The sequence below is a fragment of the Zosterops lateralis genome, assembly GCF_965231275.1.
Source record: "Zosterops lateralis genome assembly, chromosome: 8".
Classification (NCBI taxonomy): domain Eukaryota; kingdom Metazoa; phylum Chordata; class Aves; order Passeriformes; family Zosteropidae; genus Zosterops; species Zosterops lateralis.
The window spans coordinates 10,260,687-10,283,210 of NC_139768.1; the positions used below are offsets into that span (position 1 = coordinate 10,260,687).

The 22,524-nt window shown below is 40.1% G+C and overlaps 1 protein-coding gene across 1 annotated transcript; it reads right to left on the reverse strand.

Moving 5' to 3' along the window:
• Window positions 1-644: 644 nt before the first annotated feature.
• On the reverse strand, window positions 645-11,468 carry GDF10 (growth differentiation factor 10; the record flags this gene model as incomplete). Its single annotated transcript, XM_083866395.1, has 3 exons — window positions 645-1,001; window positions 5,273-6,180; window positions 11,171-11,468. 3 exons carry the CDS (start codon window positions 11,466-11,468, stop codon window positions 810-812), a joined length of 1,398 nt encoding a protein of 465 aa, XP_083722521.1. The 3' UTR covers window positions 645-809.
• Between the last annotated feature and the right edge of the window lie 11,056 nt (window positions 11,469-22,524).

The following is a 22,524-nucleotide window of genomic DNA, read 5'->3' on the forward strand; positions in this document are numbered from 1 at the left end:
ATTTATTAGCTTTTGTTAAAAGCATGTAACAATCTAGAGGATATAAAGCATAATTTACAAAAATATAAATCTTGGTTATTTTATTTTTAGTATTTCAACATATTACTATATTGTATGTGTTACTCACAGAATATGCTTAACAACCTGAAATTATCCAGCAAACCAAAAATGTGGGATATTACATGTCTTTTGTAGGACAAATTATATATTAAGGAAGGGTAACCAAAAATGACTATATTAACATATTGTTTATATGAAAACTTATGTTGTGAACTATACTTGCATCCTGAAGAAAATATACATTTTAAGCCCTTTATTACAGCATTTTTCAGTATAAATATGCATATTAAGAGTATGAGTGTTTTAGGCAAAAATTTTTGATTTGTGTACAAAAGAGATATTCTAAAATAAGCCTGCCTTTGCAAGTTCACTTCCCATCCTCTTGGTTAACTGAAGAGATAAAATAGTCAGAAAATAACATATAAAAACATATTTTAGTCCTTTGATTATGGAAAACTTTACACTTAAATTTCTCTCTAAACACCAGGTATCTTGGCTAGGTGGGTTAGGAAGGTATCTGTAGAAGTACTGAATTCCTGGAAGATGAATATGAAAGATGATGATAGTACAATATGACCTATCCCTCGAGGCGAGCACGTGCATTGTTTTAGTCTCTCTGCATGCCTTCTGTAGTGGAATTGGAGACTTGCATTGGCTCATCAACACAAGTGGATTCATTTCTCCTTTACAACTTCCCAGAGCAGTTGGGCAGGATTTGTGGGCCTTGTTAAAGGTGTGTTTGTACGAACTTATCGGCAGGCACAGGTTTCAACTGACATATTGGGATATACCTTTAAAACAACATTTTTGTTCTCATCTAAGAAGAGGACACTGAGTGAGCTCATTTTGTCAGGAACACAGCAGGGTTCTGGGATTCCAGGAATGATTCCTACTGCTTTTACGATGCTCTGAATTGTAGCATGATTTGATGGCCGGACAATCTAGAACAGAGAAGGAAATAGTTATAGCTTCATTTATGAGCAGTCCCTTTCCTAGGTGAACCCAGAAAATGACAACAATTATGTAGCTTTTTGTTTCACAGTTAGGCAAATATATCATTGTTTGGGTCACAGGGCCATGCAGCACAGCCAGTCCCTCACACTTCCAGCTTTCCTGAGCTGGATGTATCCAACAGATATTTTGTGTTCCTTAGGCTACCTTCATAAATACCAGAGGAGGGCACTGGTGGCACAGCCAGCAGCCAGAGGCCTGAAGAAAAATGTCCCTGAATGTACCTGCTACATGCTGGAGGCAGACATGCAGGAGAAGAAGCCTAAGCTGAGGCATAGTTCTCAGTTGGTAGATGCTATATTTTGTTTTCTTAAATGCTGACTTCGAAAATTTTCTACTGCAAATATTTACAAAATAACTATCCCTATGTTCCAATAGAATTTTTCCTCATGTACATTATCCTGGAATTAGTTATTTTTTCCTGGAGTAATCACTCTCTTTTAAAAGAGCAGACTACTCCAGAAGTACTGTCCACATGAGAGAGATAGTATAGAGTAGTCAAACACCCTGACAAAGCCTTTCTGGTCGTATCTGTGGTCTCTGCTTCCCTCTGCCTTCATCACCAGATCTTTATTTTTTTTTTTTTCCCCCACAGGCTAGCCTCAGACTGGGAGAAGGAAAAAGGTGAGGCTGGAGAAAGTATGGAGTGAGGATTCACAGCAGCTTTATATCTATAACCTGTTCAGGGTACTGAGCCACAAAAACCATGGCTTTCCATTTCAACATGAAAAGTTATGTAGTCCATGGATGGAAAAAAGGAGCTGCTTTTAGGATAATTCAGTTTTGAAACATTTGCTTTAAGTGTAACACATCAGCAGATCAGATTCAAACCTTAACTGTCATTAAGGCTTTCAGATCTTCCTTAACTAAGAGTAACTGTGAAATCTGTCCTTGACCCTTCAACACAGCATCCCTATAGCCAAGAACTAACAACTGGCCAATCCTGCACAGTGTCTTTTTGTAATAAGCATGTATTAGCATAATTAGCTACAGCTTGCTCTCTCTTGCCCTCCTTCATCTTTAAATTTCAAAACTGCCCACAGACAAACAGCAGTGAGGTGGTCTCAGCTGTTGTGTGAAATAAAAACCAGTTTCTACCCACATTGGTCATGTCAGAATATGTGGACAACAAGAGACAGGAGTTTTTGTGTGTTTAAGCAACTGCAAAGTATAGAAATTCAAAGAATTAGAGCTTCTAGAATCAAGTTCCTAATTTAGCCTTTATGAAAAATTTTCTGAACTGTTCCTAGCACCTGTGTTATTTCATGCTGTTATTTGAAACAGTCACAGATCACAAAGTGCTACTGAAATGTCATTTATTGGACCCATGCAGTGGATAGCCATCATTGCCCTCACAGCCAGTTATTGACTTACAGGATTCTTTGCTATGAACCTGCAGAAGATCCTACAAGGATCTTTTCCCACTGTGCAGTCTCTAATATCTTCAAGGAACAAAGACATATGAACAAAATCTATCTAGACTGACCAGCTCTCTCCCAAGGCAACACTACTGATTATGTTTCTAATACCTGAAAGTGGATACACTGTGCACAAAAGTGCTTGGAAAGAAAAATGCTTATGATAGACTCATTCTCTGTATGGAATCTGGCTGCCTGAGCCCTACATCCACAGCAGAGCCAAACAGCACACCCATCCCACATCCAGCCAGGCTCTGAATTTTTCCAGCCCTTCTGGAAACCTGGCATCAGTGTTGAGTGACCATGGGCTTGGCTTCACATTTGACTTTGTCCCAACATGCTAAAGCAGAAAGCTTGAAATCATTAGTTGAATGCCCAGTAATAATGGCACTGAAGAAGTGCTAATGTTTTAAATGCTGGCTGCTAAGTTATATAGAGCATACCAGGTTCTATGACATGCAGGAATTTATTTGGTAAATGCAGCATTGCAGCCAGACATACATATAACCTAGTCTTTCTCCTCAACAGTTCAGGGAATAAGAAATTGAGCAGGAAGGTAAGTGAACTTACTATGAGAAGATTTGTACCTAAGCTGTTGAGTGTCTACCTAAATCAAGACTTGCAGTTATTAAAGTGCATGTGCAGAATGATGTACTGACACTTCAGAAAAAAAAATAAATCTACAATGTGATGATACCCAACATGTCAGGTATGTAATTCTATCTCCACAGTTCTAAAAGGATACTTTGGAAAAAAGTTGTCTGTTGTCTATCATAGGTTGACTGTGTAGACCAAGTCTTTATGAATAGCTTTAATTTGGCCTTTGATACTTTCCTGAATCAGAGCATATGTGAAAAAACAAACTTTTCCCTCAGTAATATTAAGCAATTCTTATGCTCTGAACTGAATCTTCATTCATGCTGGTGTCCTCTCTCTCCCTTTTGAAAGTCACTAAAAAATATTACATTGTTGAATCTGCCTCTTTTTTTCCCCTCTTAAAAATACAAAGCTTACGAGTACTCGACCTCTTCCAAAGCAAACCCAACCAATGAATGTGATTCAAACCCAGAATTCCTAAATCAATGTATCTGGGATTTAGTTTCTGTTTGTTTATTTGTTTGTTTGTTTGTTGTTTTGGTTTGGTTTGTTCTTTTTTTTTTCAGTTGGGTTTTTGTTTTCTTTATTTTGGTTTTTGGGCATCATGATACTAGTGAAAGGGAATCCTTATTAAATATCAAGTATTTGCTCACATTTCTAGATAAGATATTAAGTAAGTGAGCCATATAAGCTTATTTATCTGTTCAAGCTAGAAATGGATCCTCTCTCTTCTGGTCCTACTAGCCTTTGTGTAATCCTGTTTTGCTGACAAGAGGTCAGATGTGTTAAGTGCATGTTTTTTGGAGGGTGGGGTTGTTGTTTGGGTGGGAATTTGGTGTTGGTTTTTTTGTTTGGTTGGTTTTTTTGGTTTATGTTGTTGTGTGTGAATGGTGCATCAGACTGTGAATCTATGGCAAAGGACCTGTATTCCTGAGCTGTCTTTTGTTTGGATAAGTTAAATGGAGATTATGTTGGATGATCACTTTGTATGACAACAAATGGAAGTTGCATGTGAGTCTGTGCAAGCTTTAACTTTTCCCAGAACATGTGTTGATTTATGTACACCTGGTTCAGCATTGGCCAGCTATACAAGAACACGTGGTCTGATTTGTACACCCTGCCACGGAATCTGGATTTCCATTGTTCCTAGACTGGAAACTAGCCTATATACCTACTCTTCCTGAAATTATACTACTTGTTTCAACACAAACATACATCAATCTCCCTGGAGGTAAAGTAGGGAAGATTCCTGTTTCAGAGCCTTGAAATTATGTCCTGTAAAGCACTACCCTTTACTTACGTATCAAATGACCACATGCAAAAATGTCAAACAAATAATTAGGTCATTTGTAGACAGAATTGCAAAATAATTACAGTTTAAAAATATGCAGGTTATGCAGTGCTTCAGATCCTCCCCTCTGCCATTACTTGAAAGCCTTATAAAATCCTAAAAATTCTGGTCCAGCATAGGATTACCAACCTTTCTACTTCATGCCATAGAGCAGAATGGGAGTGAGACAAATGTTTGCCTCTCCACTGGCAAATTTCACATTGCTTCTATAGGAGGAATTCGGTATGCTTACTTTGGGGTACTAGAGCCAGTTTTGTGGCATTCCTAGAGACATAAGTGAACTTTTTGTTCCAGCAGGATTATCTAACGTATTTAGAATTTAGATACACAAATATCATCTTAATCAGTATTTTGTTTTCAAAAGTGACAAGCAGTTTCCTGAAGTTAAAAATACCTCAGTGTAACTACTCTTCATTTTTCTTCTAAGGTGTTACAAGTGGAATCCAGAACTATGTTGATAGAGTAGCTTGTTTTAATATTAGTATATAGTACTTCATACTTCTGCCACTACAATAGAGTATTTGGATGATTTAGTGTGAATAACCATATTTTCATAAGCTAAAAAAGTCATTATGCTATGGTTTCAAGATATGAGAAATTGTGAGATAAATCTGAGATATTTTTCCTATTCTTGAGATTGCATTTGAAGAAAACTGGGAATCTTTTTGCACTCTGATGACTAAGTGGATGGAAACAATATTGTTTAAATTCTTTAGATCAAGGCAACAAAACACAATGAAAAAGGTAAAAATATAAAAGAAATTCTGATAAAGAAGTAGTTGGATGAGCAGAACAGTACTGTGTGCAAGCTGACAAGAATAAAATGGCATACTACCTTGGGCATTGGAAATTCACATGCACCTGCACAGTAGTAGGCATCAAATGATTTGGGAGATATGATCCATTCATTCCAGCCAATATCAGCAAAGTCAACTTTCATGTATCTTCTTGAACAGATCCTTGGCTCATTCCATTGTTTTCGCCTTGCCTTCTTCATTGTTTTCTCATCAAAATTCAGCACTTGGGACTTTTTAAGTGTTTCTGTATTTTCTTGCCCTTTTCTCCTTCGATCTTTGCGTGAGGCTTTTGGTTTCAAGGATCTGTAGGCATTCTCCCAAATGTCATGTTTGTTGTACTTATTGTTGTTATAATCTGCTTCTGGCAACTCATTGTTCTGAATAGAGCTGGCGAGGTAGGTGTCCCTCCTAACTCGAGTATCAGTAGAAGCATTAGGGGATAGATTTGGGTCCCCTTCATTGGGAGGGAATGGATCATAACGCTGTAGGGTGCCTGCCACACTGTTAGGCTCAGAGATTGCAAGATCATTGGCATAGACTAGTATATAAGGTAAATGGCTGGCAGCCTGTTCGGGGAAGCCTTGGTGTTTCTCCCCAGAATCAAGCTCGGCACAGAGAATGAGCTCTCCAGCTCGTTTTGATTCTTTTACAATGTGTGAAATGTCCTTTGCATGCCAAGCCCCACGCCTTTGAAGAAGCACAGTGATGTTCCCTTTCACTAGTCCATAGGCAGAATTCTGGTGAATGCTTTGGAAAACAAGGTTGAGCCGTAGGACTGGAGGCAGGTGAAGGAGGCGGCAGGATGAGTTCTTGGACCGTTTGCAAAACACTTCCCGGTGCCGAGGGCGTTTGTCAGCATAGAAGTGAAAAGTAGCAGCAAGGATCATCTCTGAATCCTGCATGGATGTCAGATTGAAGCAATACAAGGGCTTCTGGGCCAAGAATTCTGTAGGAGAGCAAGGAAAACACGGATATATATCTGAGACCAAAAATGGTAGACTAATCTTATTTCTATTTAAGTCAATTAACAAGTTTACTTTTCATTTACATCAAATCATTTAGTATAGTGAGCTTATCACTTCAGCTTAAAACTATGGTGAATAAGAGGAGGAAAAAAGCTTAACTATTTAATGGCAATATTGCAATAACATTGAGAGTGTCCAACATACTGGGCATCTTTTGTACACATGAGGGATAAAATTCTTTCCAGAGATTTTTAGTTCCAGACTGTCTTTCATTCTAGGCAGGCAAGAAAAGCAATCCTCGATTGTATTTAATTTATAACAACGTCAGGCTCAGAGAAGCTGTCAAATTTACCTGGGGCAGAGTTCAGAGAAAAACCTTGCTGAAACCAGTACTAGCGGAAACCAGGTTTACAGTTAATATTCAAGATTGTCTAATCTAAAGCTGACAGGAGATTCCTGAAAGATGTGCTAACTCTGTGGGCAACAGCTCATCATCTGCAAGTAGTGCACACAAGACATTTCACAAGGGGGCTGAAAGTAAGCAGTGTAACACATTTCGGGGTCATCACTCCTCTGAGCAATCCTCCTTTCCAGTACACATCATGTAGGAGCTTTGTTTAAAGCACTGTAAAACACACTTGGTTTCTAAGGCTTGTGTTTAGATCTGCGTGAAGTTTGTGACAAATGCTATTGAACAGGAGCTGACTCTTGAAATTCAAACTACATTTGGAACAGCTTCTTTTTAGCTAGTTGAACAGTTTGTGCTCAGCTTACATCTTTACCCTCCTATTGAGGAAGGTGAGCAATATTACACTAATAACTCTTTACACCATGTTTAATTAAACAGTGGAAACCTCTCTCAGCACGTTAAAATGTAATCCCATCCCAGCATAAAAAGACAATGCCTTAATAGTCTATCATCGTGAAAAGTTGCCTTTGTTTTTTTACTAGCTCAGCAGTATATGGGAAAGTGGTGGCAGAACCAAGAAGTGATTCCCCTTCTCCCAAGCTCACACCACACTTAGGATTACAGTCGGTAAATTTGCATCTTTAACTAACCCAAATGGACCAAGCCTCTGGCAGCCCTGTCTGACATACCTGTAAATTCTCTGGCAGAAGGAAGTAAAAAGCCACCCCAAACCAAACAGAACCCAAAAGATGCAACAGCCAGGCTTCCCAGAAACACTTAGGTTTGTTTTTCAGTGCGCTATGGATGATGAGCCACAGAAATTTTGGCAGCAACAGAAAGGCAGTACCATTAACTGCCTATTGAAACATTCTTCCTTTAAAGCACACTTTCATATGGAAGAGGGAAATGGATAGTGCTACACCTTACTAAATTGGTGGTCGCTATCTCCCAATTAATGATGGATAGAACCATGATGTGGACTAAAGGAACAGCAGATTAGCATTATCATTAATTAATCCCAAACCCACACAGGCAGTCTTGGAGTACAAATGTTCAAGTATGCAATTTCCATCTACACCCTCTGTATTTTGCTCCTGATACAGTGAAGCAGAACAACTTGCATTGATGTGATAAGAACCTGCTTGTTTCTGTCAGTTCAGGACAGGATTCCTGTCCTGTGCTGAACTTTTAATCAGCACTAGTATATGTATAGGTGCTCATACTATGAAAAAACTTAAGGGTTTAGATTTTATTCAAGTCTTCGAAGAGCAGAAATTTCACAAGGCTAGTAGATGGTTTCTTAGGCCAAGGAAGAGAGCAATTATAATACTTCCTTTATAACACCAGTCTTTATTGTTGCACGTTCACTTCAGAAGGCATATGTTTCTAAAAAGAAGTCTATCTATTCTAGTTGAATGTTTAAATATTTTCTTTTAGTAGTAGAATGCTCCAAGCACCATCAGCTCTGTATGAAGCACAAGCATTGTTGGGATAAAGACATTTCAAACACCAATGCCTCAGAGTTTCAGAAGGGAAGGTAACTTGTAATGGTAGATCAGAGAAAGGGAGGCTGAATAAATCTAAAATAATTCTGTACTCTAAAATGAAACACACCCTTAAAAAGTCAAAATTATTTGTAAAACAGAATAAGAATCTATGGATCTGCAGCTACTAAAAAGCCAGAAAATACAGACTTGTTAGGAATTTAAAAGATTTAGGTTTTGGATGGAGCATAGTTATATTTCCATATTGCGTAAGTTCACTCAGGCTTTTACCAACTTGTCAACCACGCATTGTCAGTCTTGAGCTGGTTTTCTTGCACATATGCATTATGATACATTCTTAATTAAATGCCTGCTATTTTCCACTCTTCATTAAGGTCTTTGCTTTGTTTAGCACAGAGGATGCATGAGTCTGAGCTGCAAGAGTCTGAGAATGAGTCGGAGCTGCAAGAGTCACTTCATGGGGAAGTTTCATGGTTAGGCAGTAAATTGGTGCCATGAAGATTAATTCCCCTCAATCTGAGCAATTTAGGTGAAGTTGGACAATAACTTAATATTTCACATTTGGTCACAAATTATGACTCGACTAAGCTCAGCCAGTTAGTGCTGTTTTCTAAAGCTACAACGTTCCCTGAAAACTGGAAAGCACCTAAATAAATAAGAAAACTGAGAAATTAGTTCTTAGACTATCTCTCAGCTCCTTATTAAAAAAAAAAAAAATATTAACCCTTGTGAACAGGTGTAGAGGTGAGCTGAGAAAAGGTGATCAGTTGTTTGTGAAGTATTCTTTCTGAAGGGGTGTGTACTGCTAGAGGAACAAAAAAAAAAAAAAAAAAAAAAAAAAAAAAAAAAAAAAAAAAAAAAAAGAAGTTGTATTTAGGCTACATGCAAACAGCACATGCATTTATATTTCAAGTGCCTCACACTGAATATGGAAAAATACTACACATTCCATAGCTCAGTCAACACCATTTACACCCTCAAAGGAGCAGGTAGGATGGCAATACAACTGGATGGTTGAGGAGAACTCAATAATGCATATGACAAAGGACCAATATTTTGTATCTCTGGAGCCCTCATCTTGACAACTGTAAGTAACTCTGATGCTTGAGTGTCACCTAACAAACAGCTTTAAACAGCACTGCAGGAGCAGACAGTTACAGATTTTCTGAAAGGTATGTGATAAAAGAAGTAAGTCCATTGCTTGGGATAATGAAAATTATAGTGTGTGTAGTCTGTTTTGCTTATTTCAACAGGACTGCAATTACTATCCATTTTTTATAAAGAATGGATGTTCCACGTCTTTTAGAAGGAAACATTAGAATTTCTCGGAGAAGGTAAACATGGTGGCAGTAAGGTTCTTCTCTCCTCCCTCATCTTGCATCATTCTGTGGTACATTTTAAAGTGTTTATCACTAGCTTGGTGAATGCCATTCAAAGGAACAGTGCAGAGGAGCTCCTGCTTTCATGCCCTGTTATTTGGGAAACATGGGATTCAGTAGAGAAAGTACATAGATAAGACACAGGAGACAGGAGTTTTGGATATAGATATGCCTTATTTCCATTGCAGGGAAAGCCAAGTGAATTTTGGGCCTCTCTGCCTTGGTTGCATGAACAGGCAAATGAGCAAAATAATTCTGATTTGTATTTGGTCAGCACAGTCTACCTGTGGGCTACTGTGTTAGTGTTTTAGAACAGAATTACAACTTAGACTAGTTTGATGCAAGTAGTGTGTGCATCAGATTATTTGAAAAATTAAGAAAAAGAATATGGTGCAATTCTTTCATTGTCCCCAATTCCCTTTTGTAGTCCAGGGCCTTATTTGGGTGGCAGCCAGTATTAGCTTATTTCACAGAAAAATAAAAGTGTTAACAGGAGGTCATGGAAAACCATCCACAATGGAAGTTCCTTCCTAACCCCTATTATAGCAACTGCTAGCTAATGATCTAGAGCATGGCAATTTATTTTTCTCCCAAATGTCTGCAATTGCTTTACATCAGAACTCTTAGATTTTTAGACATTTTCATTAGCCACTTACTCTTCCATGGAGTTTTCCCCTCCTTGAATATGATAACTTTTTAATATTACAGTTGAGATAGGATAGAAATTAAGTTGGGGTGCACCACAGAATATGAATTATTGTACAATATTATAGTAAGAATTCCCTAATACACTGTATGATACACTGTACTCTATACATGAGACTTAAGTTGAGGAGAAATAGATTAATGCAAAATTTGCTTTTGTGAGTTTCGATCTGTCAGATTTGTCTAAAGTAGAATATTGAATATTTCTGACAAGGTAAAAACTAGATTTTGGACACTGATAGAGTTTATATTCTAAGAATTAATATCATAGTTACAGTCTTAATTACAGGGTTAACCAAAGAAGGAAGGTGTTTTCTAGAAAAGAGACTCTGCCTTTCCTTGGCAAAAGATAACAAACGTATGAACTATTAACTAGGCAAACCTCCTTTTTATTGTTTGACGTCATATTGGGATAATGAAAGTGTAGTTCTGACACAATACATCTGTTTCTCCACCCTCACAATCAAGTCAATCAAAACTGGGGAGAGGGAGGTCAGGTATGTGTCGTCTCAGGTTTAGGCAGTGCAAAGGCTTTAAGATGCCGAGCAGTTTCAGGCGGTCCTGCAGGCGGCACTCTCCCCAGCAGGAACTTGTGAGGCAGCGAGAGAGAGGACCACTGCCTGGAGCACCCGCTATTAGCCTTCTGCTCCAAGTATTGCTGAAAAGATCTTTCGGCCCAGCGCGATGCGCGCTGGAAACGCCGCTTCTCTTGCCGCTGGTTTGCATCCACAGCAACGGAGGCTTTCCCAAGGGAGACACTCTCCGGGAAGGGAAGGGAAGCGAGCCAGGGAAGGTGGGAAGGGTCCGCAAAGGAGGGGTGACACCCTGTCCGTGTAGGTAGCGAGGGACCCCCAGCATTCACCCAGAGCGACACCCCCTGCGGCCAGTGACAACCTCGAGCAAACCCGTCACTTTAAAGCGAAAGAGGAGCCAGGGGGGCTCCAGCGCTGACCCCGCGCCCGGCCCGTCTTACCCGGCCTGGCTTTGAAGCTGCGGACCGTGTTGCCGTCGCCGGGCCGGCTCCCTTCCCGGTTGTACTTCTCGTAGAGCTTAAGCATGTGGACAGCTACCATGTCCTGAGCGATGCTGCCCAGCCCAGGGGGCGGCGAAGAGCCGCCGCGGGGGTCGCGGCCGGGGGCGGACGAGTCCGGGGCGGCGGGCGGCGGGACGGGGCGGGCGGGCGGGCTCCCCGCGCCCTCCCCCGCGGGCTCCCCGCGGCCCCCATGGCCCAGGGCCCACAGCAGGAGGCAGCAGGTCAGGCGGGCGGCCATCGGGGGATGATGATGCTGCGGGCGGCCGGCCGGGCGCGGAGCGGCGGCGGCGGCTGGGGCGCTGCCTGCGTCTGGGTCTCCCGGTTGGCCCTGCCGCACCGGGGCCAGGGGGCGGCGGGGCCAGGGAGGAGGAGGGAGGGTGGGGGCGGCCCCCCCCCTGCCGCTGATGCCGCCTCCGCCGGGCCAATCCCCGGGCCCGGGGGCGAGGAGCTGCGGGCCGGGGGCGGCGGAGCGGGGGCAGCTCCAGGGGTGCGGGTGCGGGGGGGACTGCGGGAGGGGAACGCTGAATTTCTCCAGCCTGGGGCTTCCCCGCTCCCTAAAGCGTAGCGGGAATAGGATCTATAGGAATTAGCGCCCAGCTGCTGATGGGAGACACATGTCACCGCCGCGGCATCGGGCGCTGCCGCAGGACGGCACCTTGGCTGAGGGGAGGGGGCTTGGAAATGATTTCTGAACGATAGAAGCAATAGACACCAAGCAGAGGGGGCAAGCAGTGAGGGGACGGGAGGGTGGATGGATGGCAGGGACAGTATGACAAGGGAAGGGTGCGCATATACGTGCCCAAAGTGGAAGAGAAGAGCCTTTGCTGTTCCGTCTTTGCTGGCAGAACTGACAGGGCTGTCTTGTCAAGGCAACGCTGTGAATAGTGGCTATTTCAAGGAGCCCGGAGAAAAGAGAAGTCCCCGTGGGTCTGTACTCGAGAAGAGCCAGTGTGAGCTAGCTGGGAGTGCAACAAGGGTCACTGATAATTCCAAGCAGTTACTTAAATGGTCGGGGTTAAAGGGGCTGTGCATGGGTAAACTTTCGTCATTGGGCTATTTCTATGTGTGGTTTGAAGGAGGAGAATGCTGGTGTGAATTTCTGAAGGATTTACATGGCTTAGGTCGAAGGGGGTTGATTTAAAAGTGAATGGTGCGTGTTGCACTTATTCATCATATGACACAGGTAGTTGTGAATCAGAGTCATCCAGCGGGTATAAATGCTGGTGTAATGAATAGCACTTTTAAAGACAACCTATAAAGGCAGGGGTATATTTTAAGGGAATTTTTAAATTCTGCCTCCTTTTAAAAAGGTTTTTCTCCAGTAGCCAAGACAGTTACTTTTCTTGGAGAGTATACAATGTAATAATTGAAAAATTATTGGAAAAAGCTACTGTTACTGTGTATAACACAACTCTTTTGTGCTTTTTTTTTTTTACCTTGGAGTGTCAAGTCTGAGCAGATACTATTGAAAGCCTCTGAACCACAAGTTTGTAGTTTTTGGATCATGGCAAAGAAAGGTTTGATTCATTTTTAGCATTAGCACCAGGCCTCATTGCTCTGTGCCCTTTGAATATGTGAAACAAACAATTTGCAAATACAAATTTGCCCAAATGTACATTGCTAAAGTATCAAATCTCCTATTAATTAATCTTTGCTTATAATAAGTAAGCCAAACTACCCTTTGATGCTTTTTTTTTTTTTTTTTCTCCATGGTAGCATGCTCATGACCTCCACTGGGGGTGTGAGCGAACCTTTTGTTGTTTGTGGTTTTTGTCTGTACTGTTTCTATACAATCAAGGTCCTGTGAAAAGGAGGAAGAGGCAGCAGGAGGTAGAAACAAGCTGGGCTATTTTGGACCAATGTCCCATTAAAATGTTCTCCCTCTCCTTAACTCACTCCAAACTTCTATTCAGGCATACACTTTGTATCAGTCTTTAACCTGCACTAAAACCTGTAGGACACTGATACTTTGACATTGTTGGGAAAGAATTGAAGAATCAACCAGGGATGGCTAATATTTCTTGCCTTATTTTATTGCAGAACAGCAGGAACTCAAAGTCTTTAAAGCTCTGGTACTTTGACTCTTTTATGCAGCTGAGATGATGAAATAAAAATGTGTTTGGTAAAGGAATTCAAATTAGCACTGGGTCACATAATTCCCCTGTTCTGAATATGGCCAATCAATGGCATCTCTAAGGCATCTAGAGGCAAGAGCTATGCAATTTCTGCTCATGCAGAATAATATTCCTAGCGTGGAAATTTCTGCTAATTAAAGCTCTTGCCAAGTAGAGTCTTTTTTTTTTTTTTTTTTTTTTTTTTTTTTTTTTTTTTTCTTTCTTCTTTTCTTTTCTTCTTCTCTTCTTATTCTTAAATAGCTTAAGTCAAAGCTTTGCAAGCCAGGACTTGGAAAAAGTCTCCTTATAGTTAGAACAATGCATTCAATATTTTAAACTGCAGATCTAAGTTTCCTGCTAAAATCAGTGTGATATAAATAGTGTTACATAACCTTAATAACAGCTTATATGTGAAAAAGAAACCAAATAATGTTTTCTTATGGAATAAGTGATATCTGTACAAAGGACCTACTGTGACCTGTGCTTGTGTTTTGTTGTAGGAAATAACACAGGAAATATACAAAAGGGGATATAGAACACCAAGAGGAGTATCTATTCTTTTTTTCTATAGTAAAATAAACTATTAACTCCCTTTAGGATCATATCTATGTATATTAAAATAATTTTGCCTGACTCTTTTATTTTTAATAATAAAGTCAGTAGCAGGGATAATAAAGCTTAAAACTCCAGGGAAGTTAATGAAACATAAATTATTATTAAATTTGGGCTTCAGTCCAAATTTCTGGTTACTACTTATTGTAGGGCAGCTCATTCATTTTTCACTCAGGAAAATACCTCACTATGTGTAATGCTACACAATTAGCTAAGATCATTCCTTAACGATATAACTTATTAATTAGAAGTTAACTGAGTGAAATGCAGTGATCTGCAGGTTCTTATAGAATTTGGTGGCAGAGCTCTACAAAGCCTTTTCACATTCCTTCCAAAATCTCATGGTGTGACAAGGATGTTATGTGGTCAATGATGTATGGTCAGTAAAATGGGCTTTTGTGTTTAGTTCAGTTTTCCTAAACAACAGTGAAATTATTTTAATACCCCAGAAAGAACAAAGACATAACACTGTTTAGGTATTAGGGGAAGCAGAATGCTCAGAGCTGATCCAGAGCTCTGGAAGGCTCTTAATGTTGAGAGAAGAGTTTGGTATATCAGGCATGGAAAGATTTGCCCATTGTTGGCAAGGAAAGCTTTTCCTCTTAAGAAGCAGCACTAATTCTCTCAGTCCATTCCATCAGCTCAAGAACACCCTCTCACCTTGGATTTCCATTCTGTATCCATGATCTCAGATATTCCAGTCACAAGAATAGACTTTCCTCCTGATAGGCTCCCCATCCTTCATCCTTAGTGACAAGAGTTTATTTTGTCTATCTTGGTAAGAAGCAAAAATTGCCTCTATTCACATCCTACCAAACTATCAATGATCATTATTACAGAAACAAAGAAATTAGGATGTCCAGATGAATTGTAATTTGTCCCATCCTGCTGTAGATGTCTAAAATTGCTCATATGCTCTGTGGTCTAGTGGTGTCTGTGGCTTTTCATTGGCTACAAGAAATCTCTATCAGCTGGCTAGATGTGCAGAGGATGAATTTCACTCTCTGAGGGTGATTGTGTGAAGTAGGGAGCATCTTCCTGTTCCAGTTGTGCTGGCAGTGGTAGCACTATTCAGCCTCAGGATTAGCATTTTGAAAGTCTGAGGTTAGTTTCAGTTTCTCTTTACACAATTGGCATGTATCAGGCATTGGTGTATTAATCACTTACCCACTTCAGTAATGAAAATGTTGCATCTATCACTTTTCTGGTTTTATCTCACTGACAGTTCAGAACTTTTCTTCCATATTGGAAGATTTTCTGAACATGTTTTTTTGACAGGTCTCAGGAGCCAAAGATGTGTGTTTCTATCCCGAGGGCCACCATTTATGCTTGTAATGGGGATGGTATGGACAATTATCAGACAAGCATTTCCTATTCTGTTGCCACCCAGAAGTCACCAGCCTCTGTGGGAGGATCTTATCCATGCAAAGGTTACCAAGGGCAAAGATATGCACTGGTATTTGCAGAAGCAGTAATTCTGTGATGTTACTAGGTACTGACCTGAAATGGAGACCATGTTTGGGGTTTTTGTTGAAACATTTCCAGTAGAAATTCTAGGGGTAACTCATGTTTGTTGAAAAGTTGCTGGTTCATCCAGGTTGGTTATTCTGCCTTCAAGCTCACCTGAACTGCAGTAGCTTTTGCTACTCTTTGAGATCTCTCCTTACTCTGAGAGGGTGCATCACAAATATCAGGCCTTTGTGCTGCCTGGGACACCTTTCTTACTTGTGAGAGGGAAGCTACAGACCATGCAGGAGAATGAGAGCAGAGGGTAATCAGACCATTCAGATTGTGGCTGAAGCAAACTAAACAACTTCAGGGAGGAAAAAGGGTGGTGGTTGTGCTGTTTAAATCCATTTTCATGTTTGAAACCAATTTTAAGGAAATAATTCAAAGCAGCTCTAGGCACTAGTCTTTAAGCTGCAGCCTGCAACTTCTAAGGCTTTGAATTTGCAGTCCTTTTAGCCAGTTTGTTTCCTAGGCAGCACAGACTCTCACTGAGGTCAGTGTTCAGCATGCGTTCAGAGTTCTGCCTGATGCACTCTGCGGGATCCATATTGGACGGGCCAGTCTAAACACTGGTGCTTGTCAAGAGAACAAGTGAGAATGGGCTATGGGACAGACAGATGTGGTGGGGCTGCAGTGTACCCCGGTATCCCCTGCACCGGTCCAGCATGGCCAGCTGTGATCTGCATCCTCAGACTCCTGTTTACAAGTGGAATTTAAAGGCCGTGGAGAGAGGGGTGGGGGAAAGGCAGCAGCAGCAGCTGGGAACCATCGATGACCACAGCTGGTTTTGCAAAGATCTTCTTGCAGATTGAGTTGGGATGTTTCCAGGATTTTCTGGGTCGAGTAATGCTGCAGATGAGAGGAGCACATGGTGGTGGGGCTGAGCTGGGTCCCGGGGCGGTGCCCGGACACGGTGACCAGCAGGGACAGGCGGGTCCTGAAGGCAGTGCTAGCCCCTGGGACACTGCCCTCCCCTTGGGGGACAGCCCCTTGGGCTGATGGCGTGTTCCTAGCCAGCATCTCTGCCAGGAGGTTCCCTGTGTCCACCTTGAGCAGTCACAGCCTTCTCAGCCCTGTGACAGCCTTGGCTGAACTGCTGTGCTTGTGGGAGAACCCGGCCCAGCGAGTCCTTGGTGCTCACAGGTCTCCCCCTGAGCTAAACCAGCTCTATTAAAGATCCATGCTTTCTTAATTGAAAGTAATCGAGAACTCACAAGAATTATATTTTCATTAACATTTAAGGTTTACATGCTATTTTTATGTCAAATTTGTTGGCTTTGATTGCCCTGCAGCTTTAAATCCAGCTCCCTTTTCTTTGAACCGCGGTACGGTTTCTTTGCACGGCAGTACGGTTTCTTCGCAAGAGTAAGTGATTTACATGCTTTTCCCATAAGGGGCAATATTGCAATAGGGCAGAATAGCAACTATGAGTGTAGTAAAGCCTGACTCAGATCAGTGGTGTCCCTTCCACAGATGTAATTGAATATTGGTTTAGGTTTGAAAAGTATGAAGTACTATAGGACAGAAGATGCTGCAGATATTTATGTGGAGCTGATGCTGCCCAGAGGTAGTATGAAGAATGAAATGATCTCGTAGAGAGCCTTAGTTCCTAAAAATCCTGTAGTTTTATTAATGGAAAGCATTCTACTAATAAAAAGGAATTTAATACTAAAAATGACAGATGTGTTGTTACATTTCCTCCTTGTAAAAACTTACCAAGCATCTGTGTTTTACCCAGATACACTAAATCTATATTAAATTTTAAACTCTTCCTAGTCTATATGAGATGCCAAAACATTTTCTTGCCTAGTTCTACTTGTCTTTGTTCCACCATCAGACATATGAGAATGTGTGCTCTTGCTATTGCAGTTGTATAGATCCATGCTGTCATTTTCCTCTCAACGCTCCAAATACCGTGAGACACATATTTTTGCATGTATTCTTTCCCTGGGCAGGTGTTTGGAATGTGAAGATGTCTTCTTCAGGACAGATGCCAAATTATTGAGTGGTTTTGACAGGTTTCCAAATATATATTTAAAAAAAAAAAAAAAAAAAAAAAAAAAAAAAAAAAAAAAAAAAAAGAGAGAACTTCTGTGGGAAACACATAGTTGTGCTGCACATGTTATTTTTACTGTGATTCCAACAGCCCTCTTAGATAGATTTTTTTTTTCTTCTGGTATATCACACTATTTTTACAGGAGTACAGGATACTTCTGTGGTTTTACTCTGAGTGGCCATGCTGTTTTGAATCAGGGTGAGATCTGAGGTTAAAGGTAGTATTTTCTAGCATAGGCATGCTGAAAGGTGGTTTTTTAAACATTTTTCAGCCTTATTTGTGGGTCTAATGAGAGCTATTTTCTCTGTCTGCCTTTCTTCTGAATTTGTGAAGCCTCTTCCCTTGTTTCTCTTGTAACCAGTTACCTTCCTCTTCAAGTAATTCAACAATGCAGAAGAATTTATTTCTCCAGATATATCCCTTTTTTTCATACTTCCTTGATCTACCTGTCTCTCATTTCTTATATTTAGCATTTTTGAAGGGAGAGACCAACACCTCTTACCTTTTTCTGAGAAAATCCCGTTTTGTCCTGCAGCATCCAGAAGAAATGTAAATGAGTGAATGAGTGAAGAAGACTGCTTCTTGAGGATTGCGCCATTAGCTGTCTCATTTGAAAGTTATTTAGGTTATCATCCCATATTATATTCAATGTGCTCTAAAAACCCAACAACCAATACAGAAAGTATGCTAGAGCTTAAAGTAGGGTTTTTATTCTGAGTTCCATAGACAGAATTCCTGATGGTAAACAGATTTCACACATTGTGTACAACTGACTCCACAGGTCACTGCTGTGTAGTTTGGGTCCACAAGGGTATTTTGTTTGCTGTAAAAGTATGTTAAGGAGATGTTTTCTGTTTTCCTGTTATACTAAGTTGTGGACCAAAATCTAATGTCACTATATTAACTTTGGAGTTGCACCCGAGATGAATTTGGCCCTGTCAGTTGTTAAATTCCTGCTATGATTGATCTCAGCTTGCTTAGAAAGGGCTCATGCCAGACTAGCAACCACAGAAATCATCAGCTGAAACTCCACCAAAATTCTCATTCCCTGTAAATTGAAAAATTGAAAGCTTTGAAATTAAGATCCTTTCTTCATCAATCTCACATTAATTTTTCATTAACATTATATAACTCTCAAACTATTAGGAAGATGACAGATAGAACAGTTTGAAGTATCTGAGTGGAGAAAAATAGGAGTATCATTCTAAGTAAGTTATTGTACTAGTTCTTGGCATTTTGTGGCATCTATGGTAGTCTCAGTTGTAAATTTTATTGCCCTTCACCCCCATTAATCATAGATGTACATAGATATAAATAAAACAAATCTGCCTATTCTTGGCAGATTTCTTATATGAATCTAAAACCATCTATCATAGAATCACAGGATGTTTTGGGTTGAACATACCTTTAAGATCCTATCTGTAGGAGGGAAATAATAACAACAGTTGCCCAGCTCTTCCTCCCAAACTCTATGCAGAGGGATTTATTTTTTCACAGAAAGAAGAAATACCAGAAATTCCATAAGACTCACTTGGAATTGCTTTGTAGCAAATTAATGAAAAAAGCTTGTAGATAAATATCGGAGCAGAAGAATCATGATGATAATACTGGATTTTGTTTTTCAGTACTGAGAGTTATAATTGCATATGACTTCAATCAATTTCTACTCTGAAAAGTTATTCTTCTAATGTAATTTTTTAGATTATCAGGACATCCGTGGAAAAAAAAGGAACAAACAGATACTTAAAAATCTGCCATCAGAAATTGGTGGGTGAGTCAGTACTGGATTAAAAGGACACTGATCTAATGGCATGCCAATTCATTTATTCATCCATAATGGCATTGTACATTCATGCTTCTCCACATGCTAGTGATTTCCACATGAAATATCTATTTGCACTTAGTATACCAGCAGCAGTAAATTTCTCTAGGCTAACTACTGCATTCCTGATAGGGGTGGGCAGGGCACACTTTATTCAGTCATGCTAATATGATATTGGTCATATCAATAGGATTTTCAGAAAGGCATAACCTCTCAATTCCTAACAAGTATAGGCATATAACCCATTATATGTTTTTGGGGTTTTTTTTAAATCTCTAATGTCCAAAACCAAGAAATGCAGGGAACAAGTTTTCTTGCTTGAAATTACTACTTTTTTGGGTGGGAAGCTAGGATGAAAATACCTCATGCATTAATAGTGTTCAACATTTTTTTGTGTTTTTTTTTGTTCCTCTATTCCATATTTTATTACATTCATAAGAACATAATGCCTGTGAAATTTCATAAATACAAGGTTTGCAGGAGCAGCATGGAGTAGCTGTGTCAAATCTGATTTCCTGTCACTGAGAAGGTTTATGGAAAATTTTGCCTGGAAGACCTAAAGCACTAGAAGAGATATGTGCTCTTAGAGACTGAAGCTTTTCATGGGCATAAAAGATAAACTTCTGTGATGAAGGCTGAGGTAAAATTGAGCCTTTTGTGGGACAGGAGCATGGAATGGATGACCTGGTGTTCTGCCGAGCCCAATTTTTTTCTGCATCATTTGAAAATGGAAAAAAATTAGTCTTATCTAGCCTTGGATTTATAAAATGAAAGGATGATACATACCAGTCTGGGTAGTGAACCTTGACAAAGCTGTTTGCAAAGAAGTGAATTTCCAAAGTAAATTCCTATTTCAGCATTTCTTACTGTAATAAGATGGCAGCAGTAGCAAGTAAAACCACTTCATAGGTGGTGTGATTGTGCCCAACAGAAGCACATTAAGTACATTTGTAAACTCTGGACTTTCAGTAAGATCTGTATCTCCTGGTGCAGAGTTATCACCACGTTACTTTATGAAAGATGTCAGCAAGTCTGCTGATCAAATAAAATGTTAAGTCTGATTTCAGATCTTCATCTGGCTTGATTTTTCATCATGAGCTTCTCCAGAAGGATTCTGCAGAGCAAATTTACTTGGGATCTCAAAACTAATACATTTATTAACAGTTCTAAAGTAAATTTAATACTTTGTTTAAAATATTATATAAGTAATTTCTGATTGTGAGCGATGCTCTTATGGACCGTCCTCACACCTGCCCATAGACAGGTGTAAGATTTGCCTGGTTAGTTCAAAATCAGTTCAATAAAGTATTAGCTGTGGTTGTTCAACAGCACATCACCTTCAGGGGATTTCAGGAGATGGAGGTTCCTTCAGTGCCATTTCAAACAGTAGAAAGAACTCTGCTTAATGAAGGGCTACTGAAGCCCTGTCAGCTTTTGCTAAATGAATTTTCAAGGTGTGGCGCAGGTTCTTTTATGAAAATAAAAGATCACATGTAGTGACTTGTTGTTTGTTTGTTTTATATAGAAACTCCAAACAAATAAGAAAGTTCCATACCCAGAAAAATAATTTTTAATTAATATTTTAAAGATAAATGGAAAACACATCTGAACTCTGTTGCTCAGTATACCATTGTATGACATTCTGCACAACATGGTGTATAGGTTAGAAGGTATATTCTAGACCTTTATTATGAGCATCTTAATGTCTCCCAGAGTCCCCCTAGAGAAACAGACTTTAGCTAATGAAGTACCAATATGGGCAAAGACTGCAATAGGCTTCTGGCTTCACCAAGGTCTAACCTCTGTGGTTCTGCTCAGTGAGAAAGATGTAAAGCAATGAAGCAATGTATTCTGAAATTGGAAAGGGCTGCAGCAGGCAGTAAAAGTTTGTAGTCAAACAAAGCTCTAAGCTTCTACTTTGTTTTTGGTGGGTCAGGCTCCTTCCATAGGAGCTGAAAGCAGCCATGGTGCCACAATGTCCCAGAGCTGGGAGTCAGAGACCTAGTAAAGTGCCCCAGCAGGGTTGCTCTGGAGCAGAGGCAGCTTCCAGCAGCCCTGTCTTTAGTGAGGAGTGTCAAGTTTTTATGAGCATTGTTACATTTTTATAGTTTAATGGGTTTTACTATTAAAGTATAACAAAGCACATTAAAAATTTGCCATGGCTCATTTCCACAATCAGTAGCAAGTCCTTTCTATCTTCAGCATGGGCCCCCAGGAAATATTAAATAACAAAGACTATCTTAATACATCTTTCTTATCCACTTTAATCATCTCGGCCTCTTTCTAGTTAAATACAGTCTTGATTTGAGGCATGTTTTATTCAGCTTCAAAGCTCCCAGCACACTGGCTGGACTGGGAATTGACACCTATGGGTTGACTTCTCCAGGAAAAGAAGATGGTAGTTTTTATAAATACTGCAGATGAGAGATCATTAGAAAATGTGCTTTGAATGAAATAGAAACTAAGGAGGACTGGATTAAAAAGAAGGGCGAAGAGTTTTATTAAAGAAGCAGTAAAGAAAAGAATACAGAAAAAAAGCAACTATGGCTAGTTGGCGACACTGAAAGTTTGACAGAATGGAGAATGGTATATTGGTTTTAAAAGGTGGTGCTGGCATGTTCAGTTATAAGAACACGAAGGTAGATCCAGGCTGCACTCCAAAGGAAGTTTAGTGTAGTGGCAGAATTCACTCTGCCTGCAGGCTGTGAGATCTATAAATCACTAAATCACCAACGATTGTTAGATTGAGATGGGCAGTGTTCCCAAGGATGGCAGTGTTGCAGAGAACATGGTAGGACACTGCACTATCCACAGCTGACAGGGACTTCAGCAATGGAACTAGACAGGGGAACAAGTACGTCAAGGACAATGGGAAATGTGATGAAGAATATGGAAAGCAGTTCCTTAGGGTAGATGAGGGTCACCACTGACTTTTTCATGTTTGTGGATGTGAGATAGAGTGCTCTATAAGAATTTTTGTTTGAATATCTTTCTGCATAAAAAAAAAAGCTTGTAAGTATGGTAATTCAGTTAAAATCTTATCTGGGAATTCTAAATGCCTTTTATTTCTATTAAACTGAAGTCTGTAAGGCGCCTTAAATTTAGTGGAGCATCTATGTACTTGTAGTGTTTTTAAAAAAGGTATTTAGATAACTTAAGATGTAGATGTTTCTGTACCTAA